At 41.3% G+C, this 14554-nt stretch overlaps 1 protein-coding gene across 2 annotated transcripts; it reads right to left on the bottom strand.

Moving 5' to 3' along the window:
- Nucleotides 1–348: 348 nt before the first annotated feature.
- On the bottom strand, nucleotides 349–14554 carry ACAT1 (acetyl-CoA acetyltransferase 1). Of its 2 annotated transcripts, none has more exons than XM_009102799.4 (12): nucleotides 14443–14554; nucleotides 12537–12584; nucleotides 9888–10005; nucleotides 8905–9000; nucleotides 7689–7789; nucleotides 5797–5940; nucleotides 3798–3948; nucleotides 3162–3257; nucleotides 2367–2480; nucleotides 1955–2019; nucleotides 1151–1308; nucleotides 349–721 (listed from the first exon to the last, which is right to left on the bottom strand). In XM_009102799.4, exons 1-12 carry the CDS (start codon nucleotides 14500–14502, stop codon nucleotides 601–603), a joined length of 1272 nt encoding a protein of 423 aa, XP_009101047.1. In that variant the 5' UTR covers nucleotides 14503–14554; the 3' UTR covers nucleotides 349–600. The 2 variants fall into 2 exon arrangements, with proteins under 2 accessions (XP_009101047.1, XP_018764006.1); XM_018908461.3 differs by having other exon boundaries at nucleotides 14422–14529.

Raw genomic sequence — 14554 nt, 5'->3', positions numbered from 1 at the left:
AGCAATTGTCAGAGGGACTAGGACAGGCAAGCACCAAAATTGTCTTAAGCATAAAATGCTTAACAGTGATGGTGACACTTAAAATTAATTTGCTGTTTGAAACTGAAGGTAACTCTTGCCATCCGCTACCCACCATAATGTTTCAGCTCAGGCTCTCTGATTCTAATGAAGATGTGAATTATCCATTCACTTTCATAAGAAAAAGGTATCATCAGTACCAAGCTGCTCTTGTACTGCAAATCATTTTTAGGAGAAAACAGCCGTTTCCAGTAGCAGCACTCTGTGGGGTACCAGGAGAATTCCTTTTCAAGGGCCTTAAAGAAATGATATGTCAGTGACAGAGGGAGCTATAGTTAACATTCTTTATTGTCAGAAGTCAAGCCAAAATTAAAATTTGACATTGCTTACTTGCACTGTATAAAAACATGAACTGATAAAGCAATGAAAGGCCAGTTGTCTGGATCAGTAATCATTGATGCTTTAGGAAATTTTAGAATACCAGTTACAGAATTCATCCACTGATTGATAAATAAGATGTAACAGCTACCACTCAGTTTTGATCAGAGAGCTTTTAAGGCTGTGTTTCTGATGCTGCTTGGGCTACAGCTTCTGTATCAGTATTGCAGAAGCACCTCCTCCTCCATTGCAGATTCCTGCAAGACCATATTGTCCTGGTTTCAAAGCATGCGCCATGTGAACGACAATTCTTGCTCCAGACATTCTAGATATCAGAAAAACAAACGAACACAGCTTAGTTTAAAGGAAATTCTTAATTTGACCTACATGAGGGCGTTGGCAGAATACAGTACCAACAAAAAAACTGAAACAATCCTTTTGTTTGCAGTTCTGTGCAGTACAGATTAAGTACTGGAGCTAGAGAGGAATAAACACAAATATTCTTAAACATGGCATTTTTGTTTGTGTATGTATAGCTAAAGTTTCTTTGGGAAAAAGAAATCACCTCTGTGTCAGCCTTTATATTACAGAGTTCCTCTACATGTAGGAAAGCTCTTTCAAAGGAGGCAACAGATCTCCCACAACCAAATCAATAATAAGGATTAAATTCAAACATACTCTTATTTGCTTAAAACTCGTTTACCTAGAAGACCAAGCCTCTGTGCAGAGAAAACCCAGAGCTTATTTTGCTTACCCTATTGGATGTCCAAGAGAGACAGCTCCTCCATTAATATTAACTTTTTGTGGATCAATGCCCAGCATTTTAATATTGGCCAGCACCACAACACTGAATGCTTCATTAATTTCCCACATTGCAATGTCTTCTTTTTTCAGGCCTGTCTCACTTAGAATCTAGAAATAATACAAAATAATTACTACTATGAAAAAAATAGGAAACTAATTAAAGAAATAATAGGTCTGTTTTGAAGTCAGTGACTCAGGCTCTCCATAATCTGATTCACAAATTCATATTTAGGAACCTCTTTGTCAGATGGGAAAAAGCAAAACTGAGGGACTGAACCACAAACTTGAGTTTTCACCACAGAAGGAATGGAGAGCAGCCCATGCCAAGGATGCATTTCCATCACACAACACTAAGACTACTGCTGCAGTAAGTCCATTTAAAATGACTCCTCCAGTACTGCCTCACACCATACACTTCTCTTCAGTTCCTTTTAGAACAAGTCTACCCATGTGTAATCATACTTATTTTGCCTTTTGGCCATACAAGCTGCAAAACTTCAAAGGTGTAAACGTGTCACAAGTTGCTAAAAGCAGCATAGAACAATACTCTCTTTCAAAATAGGTGTGAGAAATTTGTTAACTCTGAAGATCTGCAGTGCAGCCTTGGTCCTCTGTAAAACATCTATTCTTTGTATTTATGACATCATTAAAATTTCAATCCTAATTCAAGACGACCCACTGAGAGGGGATGAACCAACAGTGGAATGCTAGGGAAGCTTGTTTTTATCCAAAAGCCACCCAGTTTTATTCTTACCTTAGGAACAGCATATGCAGGTGCAATTGGAAAGTCAACAGGATCAACAGCAGCATCTGCAAAAGCTGAAAAAAGAAAAAGTGTTTGAAGACCTTGTGTTTTTATCATACATTATTTTCTTTGCAAGCAGCAAACACTGCCAAGATAGAGAAATTCTGAATACCATGGTCTATTAAATAGCTGCATTTAAAATGCAGTGCCCTAAGTAAGCCACAAAATAATATTTTCCGATTTTTATTATTATATATAGAAAATTCTGTTTATGGTCAAAAGTCCTGCTGGTGTAACATTTTAAATTTCAAGGACTGTACTGGGAAGATGCAGCCATAATGTCAGGTAACAGGACTCCCAGACTGAGAGCACACTATGGGAGTATTTTCCAGGACTTTCCTAGAGGTAAGGAAGATCATACCTACTATCCGTGCCAAAGGTTTGACTTTCAATCTCTTGGCTGCCTCTGTAGTCATCAGCACCAAAGCAGCTGCTCCATCATTCAGAGTACTGGCATTAGCAGCTGTAACTGTTCCTAGAGAAGGTAAAACATTCCTTAGGCAAAGGTGAAAGCGTTACGCAAAACAGCTCACATATATCCTGTTAAGGATACTTTCTCCCTGAGTTCATTGAACATGAAGTCTCAATCATTTGGTGACAAATGATTAACTAAAAATGAATTGGTTTTTGATATCTGTTTGATGAAACAAATGCAGCCACAGATACTTGTATCCTTATGCCGGTGCCAGTTTAGATTATGCCTTCCATGGTATCTGCACTGCTCTGCTAGCATTGTCATAGAATTCCAGATCAGGAGGGATTGTGAACGAGGGGCAGTTTTGACTTAGCCAGGAAGGTTTATCAGTTACAGATTTGGGAAGCAATGGCAACTCTGTAAAGCCACTCCAGCTGCACAGCAACAGGAGTTTACACTAGGCAGAGACCAAAGCCAACACTGAAACTGAAACCCACCTGTCACTCTTTTTGAGGTAAATGTCCCAAACAGAAGTATTCACTGGTTTAAGTGTCTTGGACCATCTTTTAATCCAAGCCAGTTCATGCTGTTGTGCAGCATGTTTCTTTATCTCAGCAGACATTTAAAAACAAAGGGGCTGTTCACAAGAGCATTCATGCTCTTGTGAACAGTACTCTCCACCCTGACAAAGCATCCCCGCACTCGGCAGAAAATTAGAGCAGGTCTGTTAACAATATTTACCATTTTCTTTTTGGAAAACAGCTTTCAGCTTTGGAACTTTACTGAAATCAACACGTTTGTATTCTTCATCTTCTTTCACTTCTGTATCTGGCTTCCCTGAAATTCAGATTTGGTTTAGTATTTTGTAGAACAGTTGAATAAATACTGCCTTATATAAATAACTCTTTTTCAGTAAAAAAGTGCAAATGCATGTAAAATGCACATCAAAAAATGTGCTTACATAAACTGAAAAAAAAAATAGTTATTCCTTAATCAAATTTATTTACAGCAAATCCATTTATACTTCCCAGTGGCTGAACAAAAAGAACAAAGAGCCTATCTTTTATGTAAATTAAAACAAATAGATACAAATAGATGTCCTTAAGCCATGACTCAATTCAATAGCTAACCTTCACTTAGACCAAAAAAAAGAAAAAAGATACAGTGTGCAACATTAAAGAAAAATTGAAAACAAAAAACCAGATGACTCACTGACTGCTGTTGACCAGAAAGTCTGCCTAACTGAAAATTCTTAGGTGATCCAAATAGCGTTCCTGAAATTCACATGTTTAAACAATAAAATTTTCACTGAACACAGACAACACTACAGCTTTCTACAAGAAACAAAATTCATCTCATCACACCTTTCCACAATACCTTTTTTTGAAATAGTGACAGGAACTATTTCATTTTTCAGTACTCCTGAGTCCCAGGCTGTTTTGCTCTTGGTGTAAGAGCCTATGGCATAAGTGTCTTGCTCCTCTCTGGAAATAGTGAACTTCTTGGCAGTGTTCTCAGCACAGTTGCCCTTGGAGAAAAACAGGCCTGTTAGGTTTGGTGTTCCTGAAGATGCAAAACTCAACTACAACTGAAAAAAACTCAACCAGCAGATTTCCAGAACTGAATGTGACTAATATTTGGTGTCCATTTCTGATTTACACAGTCATGAACAAATAGAAACTTGTGGTTTTGAAATATAATTGTCAGATTTAGCAAATGTTTTCTGGATCCAGATTATCAAAACCATAAAGGAACTTTCCTTATAAGACTTTTTTTTTTCCGAAATTAAATGCACATAAAAGTAAGTTTAAAGTGCTTAGGACTGACATCTTCAGAGACTGAAGATCATTGTTCAGCCACAGAACCACATGTTCACATCATTTTCCTAGTGTTTTCACTCCACTCTGCCTATTCCAAAGATTACAAGAAGAGGTCAACACACAGGACCTTCAGAATCTCTAAAAAACTTTAAAACTCAGAATCTCTAAAACTGTAGAAATAAAAATATGCATGCCTTTTTTCTAATAACTGGAATGAAATAAGTAGTATGAAACAACCACATCATTTTTTATATAGGCAAATAATTATTATAATTATATACTCACAATTCATTACCATCACTGTCTAAATATCCAGTGACAAAATTAAAAAAAAAAATCATTTAGTCAACTGGAAAGATTTGCCCTTGAAGAGGTTTTGTTCCACCTCTCATTTCATTAGAAAACTCAATGAAACAACACAAAACCCTTTAGTATTGTGTCCCTCCAGTTCTTCAAATAAGCAAGTTCACTTCTATGTAATGAATGAAATCTATGTAATGAATGAAGTCTTCAAACCTCAAAGCACCAGCAACTTGGCCAAAACACAGACAAGAGTAAGTTCCCAAAGCCATCCTATGGACTTGTATGTTCTCACACAGACTGTCAAGGCTTTCTAAACAATCTACATCTGCTATATGACAGACAAAAGGTTCCAACACACTGTCCCAATCTATTCAACCTTGGTGTGTTATAACCAACTGCCAGAATTTTCCTCACATGAGGGAACTATCAAAGCCACCCTTAAGATTCCTATAAAATCCTCCCATTCAAAATCCATTCTAGCTAAAATGTGGGAATGAGTTTCAACATTCCCACATAGCCTAAGCACACTAGAGTACAAAAAGAATAAATCATACACGAGTGAAGTCTGTACCAAATCTATGGATCAAAGTAAATATTCTTCATGACATTTTCCTGTATCCCAGCAGGAACACCAACTGATCAATCAATAATGCCCTACAGCTGTGAATTACCACTGGGTAAAGGTCAGAAATATTCATAAGCTGAAAGTAGCCATTCTCTTTTAAAACTTTTCTTCCCTGGTGACTGTTCTTGACTGTCTTCGTATCAGTTGTTTTCCAAACCCATCCTAAGTTTGCCCTTGTTTGTCCAATTTAAGTTACCCTGCTGATGAGTAAGCACACCAGCTGACTCAAACCTACCCACAGAAGATATGAGATATGTACTGTGGGGGAGGGAAAAACATGAGCCTGCTGGATCCTTCAGAGCAGATATCCTCACAGACACCAAGTAACTTGATTGCTCCCTCCCTCAGATGGAGCAACAGCAACCCATCAGTAGCAAAACTAATTTTTCTCTTAATCCTTGCTTTAGGCAATTCAGACTGCAGAGACAGGTAATGACTAACACACAAACTGCTGAGCTATTTGGTCTTCTGTCCAGTCCCTCCATTACAGCTGGATATGGAAGACTTCTTCCTCCTCATTTCCAGGTTTGCTGGATGAAGCAGTTTCGTAACAACTACAAGCAAGCTTTCCAGATCTGCATCAGGTCTATCCATGGTTGATACCTGAGCACTCTGCAGGAATATTTACCATATGGATATGGTTGTAAGCATCTGTCAGCCCATCTTTTACTATCAGGTCTTCCAGCTTTACTCCTCCATAAGGTGTTGCCCCTCTGCTCATCGTGTAGGGAACATTGGACATGCTCTCCATTCCACCAGCTACCATGACATCCTGCCCAAAGCAAACAAGATTAAATTAATACTCATGCAGTGTGTTCTCCATGACTTCTTGTAGGAACAGTATTAGTAAAAGCTTAAGCATGGGCACTTCATGTTTCTGAAAGTCTTAGAGAAGGAGATAAAAAGAACACCTTTTAAGCATTTAAAAAGCAAACAGGAACAACTGAAGATAGGTAATCCACCCTGTCAGAAACATGACATGAAGTAATATAGAAGAAAAAGAAGGCTGGAGACTAAACTATTGAAAAGACAGATAGACTGGAAAGGCAGTGGCGATATGGAAGCAGCAGCAGACTAGAGGAAAAAGAATCCCTGGCATTTAAATTCCATTAAGTGAAAGACCTGGAGAGAGAGCCAATACAATTGTTTATACAATGGTGTACACTGACTCAAGTCACTGGGAACCATCACTGACTGTCATACCACAGATACCTCACAGCCCACAGCCAGGAAAAACAAACCAATACCAATCCCCCCATAATTAATAGCTCTAAGAGACTAATAACTGGCTGAGTCTCTGATTTTGCTGAGACTGGCAGCACAGCTTGTATGATTAATTGAGCTGAAAATTCCAGTTCTATTCAGAGCTCATGGCCTACATCTGTCAAACCAAGCAAAGGCACAACCACTCTCATTAAGTCATTGGATAGAAATGACTAAATCCAAATGTAGCTGTTTACAAAGACATGCTGGGCCTGGTTCAAAGTCCGGTGACAAGATTTCCATCAACTTCAGCAGGCCCCAGACAAAGTGCTGTTTTCTGCAGGGCAAGGCAAAGCAGTAAAGCAGCTGCTTAACTCCAGTTACACTGTGATTTCCACAGAAGGGACATCAAAATTTAAACACTTTACTTTTGTTCTAAACACACACACACAAAAGTATTCTCCACTTATGAGCCACTTACTTTTAAAGCAAAAAATATATATAATTGAACTGATTATACTTTCACTTCAGAGAACCAAAGATGCTGCCAAAATGCTTTGGGTGTGGAATTAAAAACAAAACTGAAATGTCTTTCTTCACATTCACACTTCTCCCACATTCTTTGCTGCACAGCATTTAATGGCTTACTGAAAATGATGTATTCTCCTATTCTCCCATCAAGTGACAGAATTTTTTTCCCATTGTATAGAAAATCTTGTAAGAAAGTTAAAAGAGATGAGCAATTCTCCTTCATCAAGCTCTGTAATGAAAAAGCTTATTCACCAACAATAAATTCTGCTTCTTCTAAAACAATAAATAAGCCTGAAAGATCTTTAGTGTACTTGGAAACAACATTGCTCGAACATGTATATTTAATTCATTTAAATGTTAAGTGTCTGAAAGTCAACTCACCAAAATTTAAGTACATAAAAATTTCTTCACCTTTTCAAAACTGGAAGTTTAAAAATTCCCTTAATTATATTTTGGGGGCCAGACCAGTAGGTGGGGTGGGGGTAGAGCAGTAGAAAGATGAGATAAATATCCCCTAAACAATTCACCTTGTTTCTTCAGCTCTAAAAACACATCTGAATTTTCCAACTACAGTATTTACTTTATTTTCTGTTTTGAACTCAAACATACTTAAACAACTATAAAATTGGGGTTGCATAAATAAAACAAAACAAGCCCTTGCTAATTAGCTTTATTATCCCAAGCCAAAACACAATCCCAAATCAAAGGGCACAGCCATTGGTAAGACAGGATCTACAACATTAACTGTGTGGTTTTTTTCCATAGAACAGCACAAAATCCACATACCTGACTCCCACACATCAGGCTTTGTGCTGCCATCATGATTGCTTTCATTCCTGAAGCACAGACTTTATTGACAGTTGTGCAAGGAGTGGCGATCGGCAGACCTGAGTCAAAGAAGTTTGTACAGCTGTTATTTGGAGGGTAGACTTTCAGTATTTTATTGGTGTTTCAGCAGTATTTCATAGAGCACCAATTTTTATCTAAGCCCAGGATGTCCAGCTTGCACTGTTTAGCCTGCCAAGGCAATTTATCTACACTTATCCACACTTACCATCCTTCTTGGAAACCCCTGTTGTTTCTCCCCTTCCAACAACTGACTTGTGATAAGGGGAAAGGCAAGGAAATGGAAGATCAAGGAAGGGACTCCAGAACTGGTCCTGTTCCCAAAACCCTGATCCCTGCCTCTAAGAAGCATCCAAGGCTGAAAAAGCATAAATAAGCTGCAGAATTTAGTAACCCCAGGCAAGGCTGGGCAAGGCTCTGAGCACCCTGGTCTAATGGAAGATGTCCTTGCCCACAGCAGCGGGGTTGGAATGAGATCTTTAAGGTCCCTTCCAACTCAAGGCACTATATAATTCTGTGAATGAAAAGAGCCATATTTATCACTTTGCCTAATCAAAAACGTACAACAGATCCAAGAAAGTACATAGTTCCTCCCTGACCTATGGGCTTGCCTAGAAACATGCTAAGGCACTCCCACAGAAGAAGGGAGAAGAAAATAATTTCTGCACCCCAGTAACTTTCATGTTACAGTGAATATACAGTGAGTCTTTCCAGTGTCAGCTCCAGACTCCACAGAAAGATGAGATGTCCATACTCATGAGCTGAAAGAAACTCACTGACTCTTTATGCAGTAAGAATTAAGAATAATTATACACTTATGTGTATCATTATAAAGATACACATAAGTGCATCATTATTCTTATTATCTTTATTATAAAGATCTTATAATAAAGACACAGAGCAGCATCCATCATTAATGTAAAGTATTGTGGAATTACCAGCCTGGTCTCCAGTTCTGCAAACACTGTAGGCAATAAAAATAACATCGCACTTGCATGAGTGCAATGTGCACCCTTCACCCATCACAGGGCAAAAAAGCCTCCACGGACTGTCCTGACAAAGGGCTGCCCACCATTCTGCTTTAACTCACAGCCCAATAGATTCCAGCTACATAAAGACAGAAAACTTTTAACCCCAGTGTCAAGAGAAGGAATACCTGCACCCAAAACTGCTTGTCTGGCTGGAGCTTGTCCTTGTCCAGCCTGCAGGACATTGCCCATATAGGCCTCTTTCACTTCTTCTGCAGGGATTCCTACAAAACAAAGTTGTTTTGATTCAGGATCTTTTTGACAAAGGTTCCCATTGAAGTTTTCTATCAAAGACTAATGAAACTTGCCACATCCAGTCCACGTGCTAACAGAACCCAGGCTCCTGTGGGTGCATTCCAGACCTCTACCCTCATATTCATGGAGTATGGTGAACTGGTGATCCCCTCAGAAGATCCCCCCTGTCAACCTACAGAACAAGCTGCAGTTATTTCACCGAAGTCCACATTTCCAAGTCTCACTAATCACCTGAGTTCAATTTTCATGGATAGTTATATGCACAAAACTTGTTTTTTGTGCTGGAATTATGTCTAAAGATAGTTCTGTTTGTTTAGCAAGGGCAAGCCAAGGCCACAGCAAGCTGCCACCACAGAGAAGAGGTCTGCTCTCCTGTTGCATCTCTTGCAAAAGCCCTGGTGTCTAAGTTCTTGTAGTATTAACCTTCCTCTTCCCTAAAAAAACTTTTTTGCTAGATTGAATGCATTGAAAGGCTGACAAGGCTGTCCTTCAAATACATGCACCCATATAAAAACTGGGCAGGGAAAGGAAAGGCCACGGGTCTCAACAGGAAGCAGCCTTTGCATCAGCTTACACGTCTTAAGAACCCATCCCAACAAACCAAATAAAATGCTCAATCACATTTGGACTAGCACAGATACCCCTAGGCTACATTCTGCTCCTAGAAGCAGCACTTAATTCAGATTGAACCAAAGCCTGACAGTTAACTTTACTGGCTTTTATGGAGAGACTTAAAAATGCCACAGGAGCAAAAAATCCAGGACATTGCAGGTTTTTTTCATTACCAAGCCATTGAAAAGACACTGAGCCACTTAAGGTTTTCTTTGTCACAGGAAAAAAAAATGTGTATACATACCTGCTCTGCCAATTGCTCCCTTAATTGCAATGGAACCAAGTTTAGTGGCTGGCAGTGAGGAAAGAGATCCTTGGAAAGATCCAATAGGTGTCCTTACAGCACTTGCTATCACCACCTCCTAAGTACATAAGGACAGAGTAAAAGTCACCATCTCTCTCACAACTGCACACATATAGCAGTATTTTTTAAATGTATCTACTTTTTATTATTTTATTGATGTCACAGCTTCTCTTTCATCCTGCAAGTGTTTCAGAGCATTAAAATCTGTAGTAATGCATGCAGCATGGAGAGTAAACATAAGGAGATTGGTGTGCAGCTGCAGCACTACAACCTTGGGATCATGGAGCTGTGGTGAGATGGCTCACATGGCTGGAGTGCTGCCATGCAGGGAAAAGGGCTCTCCAGGAAGGACAGGTCAAGAAGACAAGGCAAGGGGGAAGAGGAGAGGCCTTATGCTTTATGGGACAGAACAAGTGGAGTCCACTGAGCTCAGCCTTGGCATTGATGATGTTTGCAAGAATCTTGAACATCCTGGAGCAAAGGGGGATCCAAGAAAGCTGGCTGATGTTCAAAGACAACCCCCTCTGAGGTCCAGAGCAATCCATTCCAACAAGCAGTAAGGTGGGTAAAAATGCCAGGATGGATACCAAAACTCACACACAAAAATGAATCACACAAGTGATGGGAATAGGGACTGAGAATCTGGCACACAGTCTGAGCAAGCAGGGATGAGGTCATGAAAGCAAAGAATTGAATCTGGCAAGGAATGATAAAAGCAAAGGAAGGAAGGGCTTCCATGAGCACCTAAGAAGCTAGGAAAATATGGGCCTCCTTGGTGACAAAGGACAAGGCTGAGGTACTGAATGCCTTCTTTTCCTCAGTCTTCCAGCGCTAAGAGCAGCCTTCAGGAATCCTAAGCCCCAGAGACTGGGGGAAGGGTGAATCCAGGAAGATGCACCCTTGGTGGAAGAGGAACAAGTCAAGGCAAACTGGACATAGATTAAATCCATGGGCCTTGACCAGATAGACCCATGAGTTCTGTGGGAGCCGGCAGGTGACTTTTTAAGGTCACTTTCAATAATGCTGGAATGGTCGTGGCAATTATGTGTGGTGCCCAAGGACTGGAGGAAAGCCAAGCATTACTCCAATCCTCAAGAAGGGTAAGAAAGAGGACCCAGGGAACTACAGGTCAGTGAGACCCATCTTAATCCCTGGAAAGGTGGACTAATCCTAAAAAAACATTTACATGAACAAGAAAATCATCAGGAGGCATCAGCATGGATTCACCAAGGGGAAGCCAGGCTCAGACAAACCACCAGCCTTCTACAGTGAAGTGACTGGTCTGGTAGAGGAGGGGAGAGCAGACATTGTCTACCTGGACTACAGTGAGGCTTTCACCACTGTCTCCCATAAAATCCTCACACAGAAGCTAATGAACTATGGGCTAGACAAGCAGACAGTGAGGGGGACAGAAAAGGGCTGAATGGCCAGGCTGGGGGTGGTGATAGAGGTAAAAAGTCTGGTTGGAGGCCAGTTACCAGTGATCAGTACTGGGTCCAGTCCTGTGTAACACCTTCATTAATGAACTAGATGATGGTGCAGTGCACCCTCAGCAGGTTTGCTGATGAAACCAAACTGGGAGGAGTGGCTGATACACCAGAGGGCTGTACTGCCACAGAGAACTTCAACAGCAGTACCTCACCATGAATATTAACACTGCAAGGAAGGGTGCAAAGAAGGTAGAGCCAAACTCTGGTCAGTGGTGCACAGTGGGCAGCAATTGACACAAAGGAGTTCCCACTGAACATCAGGAAACATTCCTCCACTGGGAGTGCAACTGAACTCTGGCACAGGTTACCCAGAGTGGTGACCCTGGATAAATTCAAAAGCCCAGGTGCCAGCAGAACATGTAAGCAACAGTTTAAGCCATGGTATGACATGCAGCCCTCTGCTAGTAGTAAAGACAATTTACTCTTATTTTGCCTCTTAGCTTTAGTGCTACATCCACAAGTGCACCTGATAACCCTATGAGAGCAGCATGAGAACCTGGCACCAAAAATATGCACATGTCAGACCTCTGGCTGCCCCTGACAGCTGTCAAGAAGCAGCAATGATTGCTTCCAGCTGTATTGGTTTCAGTGAAAGTTAACCACAAAGCTTTACAGGGCCTGGTCATGAGGGTTTTTCTATTTAGACAGACAGGCAAAGAAAGAAAACACTAGGAGAAAAATAAACAAAGACAAATGATACTTGTTTAAAACTATGAAGGGCTGTCTATTACTGTAGCCCCTTCACCATGATTGACTTTATTGACAGTAACAAAGTTGTCCCCATCTTTCTTGTTGTAACAGCAAGTTACAGGATAACACAAATAATTTCATAGGGATCAGCTGTATTTTCCCATTCTGGGTTGACAGCTACATGAAGCTTACATCAGCTGACACACTTCTAATTTTGTCCCACACTTAGCCAACTAAAATAAAAATGGCAATCTGACTTATTTCAGATTCTGCAGTAAATGTGGCTTGGGCGCAAGTGACACCGTCGTCCTGAAGCCAGTTTTTTTGTGATGATTTTCTTTAAAATGTCAGTGATTAACAAAGAAATCTAAAATAGGAGTTTATTAGCCAGACAATGCTTTATACTTACATTTAAAGTACGCTGTGATGCATAGCCACGGCTTGTATACTTCAGAGCCTGAAAACAAGAAAGTCCTCAGAATGTCACACCAAGAAAGCCAATGCCATGATGTTTCATTCTGTAATGTACCCATTTCCATAGAAGTCATTATTTCAAAAATTAATATCTAAGGAACACTGGAAAAATATGAAAAAAAAATCATAACATGCCTTTGAAAAGAAGTGGAGTCTAGTACAGTCTCACCATAACATCTGTGATAAAATGTTTTCTGAAAAATAAACAGAACTCCTTAAAAAACAACACCAAATTCATTTTGTCCAAGTCTGTTATGCACACCTATATCTAAGCATATATCTAAGCCAGGGGTGAGTGCTGTTATCTTGAAAAGGTTTACTAGTCCCTCTGTCTGCTTCCCTGGACTTTGTTCATTCATTCCTACCATTAACTCCACTGCTTCTAAACAGGGGAGTTTGCATCCACAACTTCCACTCCCTTGGTATTTTATGAACAAAAATGAAGATAACATATTCAGAACATTACACCAAGATAGGATAATAAAAGAAAACCAAGAAAAAGGGATTATCTGAGCAATCTAATTCACCAGCCAGTAGCTTCATCTAATTAAGCAGTGTAAAGATACAAAATTATATCTGTAGGTATTGTTTCATATTAACAGAGTGATCTTTCCATTAATGGCTTAAACCACTTTCTTTAGCCATTTCCTGAGACAACATTTCAGCACACTGGAAACTTCTGGCCTTCTCTCTGCAATTACTGAATTAGAGCTAAATAATTACTAATGAAAACCAACAAGACCACCAGAAGAACATCATCATTTTTATAAACTAGACAATGCTTTCTGGTTGTGTCTCAACATGAAAAATTAGCCTGTTTCTCCTCTTCATTTACCAGCCTTCAACTAACAAAAGGATTATTTTTTTTTTACTGTTCTGAGTCAGTTGTTTGATTTTTATTTTGTTTGGGGATTTTTGTCTGGTTTTCTCCCCAGCTCAAGTTATAATAGCCAGCTGGAAGTTTTAAATTAAACTCCTCCCTGAAAAAGAATTCTGTCCCTTACAGGGATTTAACAGCAGTGCTTCCAGGGGTAAGCGTCAAAAAAAACCAAAACAAAGCCTAACCAAGCCTAGTAAAATAAATACCTATACTACCATAAATACTCTTACTGCACAAGGCCTGAAATTTAAACTGGACTAACCTGACAACTGTTTACCAAGTGCAACTGGCATCTGCAAGGAGTATTCACGCTCAGTCAGGAAGGAAGGACCCACTTCCACATCTGGTAAAACGCCACCTCCAGCTTAGCATATGGCAATTCGGATCTGATCCACTTGCTCTCCTTTTCCCCCCAGCAGAGCTCCCCACCGCCGTGCCGGTACCAGCACCTGCACCCAACAGTGCCAGCAGCGCTGCCAGGCACACAGGCTTTGGAAGCAGCAGCATCCCACTGCCCAGCTGAGAAACAACACCGCAGGTGTAAATTTTAATCTTTACACTGCTTAATTAGAGGAATCCAACCCGAGTGCAGGCCCGGCCCGGCCGGGACACCCCTACGGCTGCAGCGGTACCGGGCAGGGCTCGGCAGCCGCGGCACTCGCAGCGCTTACAGTGGAAAAAGCCGTGCTCAGGATCGCGGATAAAGGTCCCGCCGGGCTTAGTGCGGGGCCCGGCGCTGCAGGGGAGGAAGAGGCCGCCCTTCACCCCCACCTGGCCCGGGAGCCGCTCCCTCCTCCCCGCCTCGGCCGCCTCGCGGGCCGGGGGTTCCCGCAAGGGTGAGGGGGCGCAGCCGCCCCGCTGCAGGGGCGGTGTGACCTTGGCCGAGCCTTTCCGGGCCCGGCGGCGGGGCCGAGGCTGCGTAGGGAAGAAGAAGGTAAACCTGGGCCCGGGGTCGCCTCACCCGCAGCAGCCCCGCTGCCGGCCGCCGCCCGCATAGCATCGCCCCCGCTGCCGCCGCCATGTTCCCGCTGGCGCCCCCGTCACCTTCACCACCGCCGCCGCCCCCGCCTATA

This window comes from Serinus canaria, chromosome 1, assembly GCF_022539315.1.
Source record: "Serinus canaria isolate serCan28SL12 chromosome 1, serCan2020, whole genome shotgun sequence".
NCBI lineage: Eukaryota > Metazoa > Chordata > Aves > Passeriformes > Fringillidae > Serinus > Serinus canaria.
Note: the sequence above shows the minus strand (reverse complement) of the source record. Positions and strands in the feature narration are given on the sequence as shown.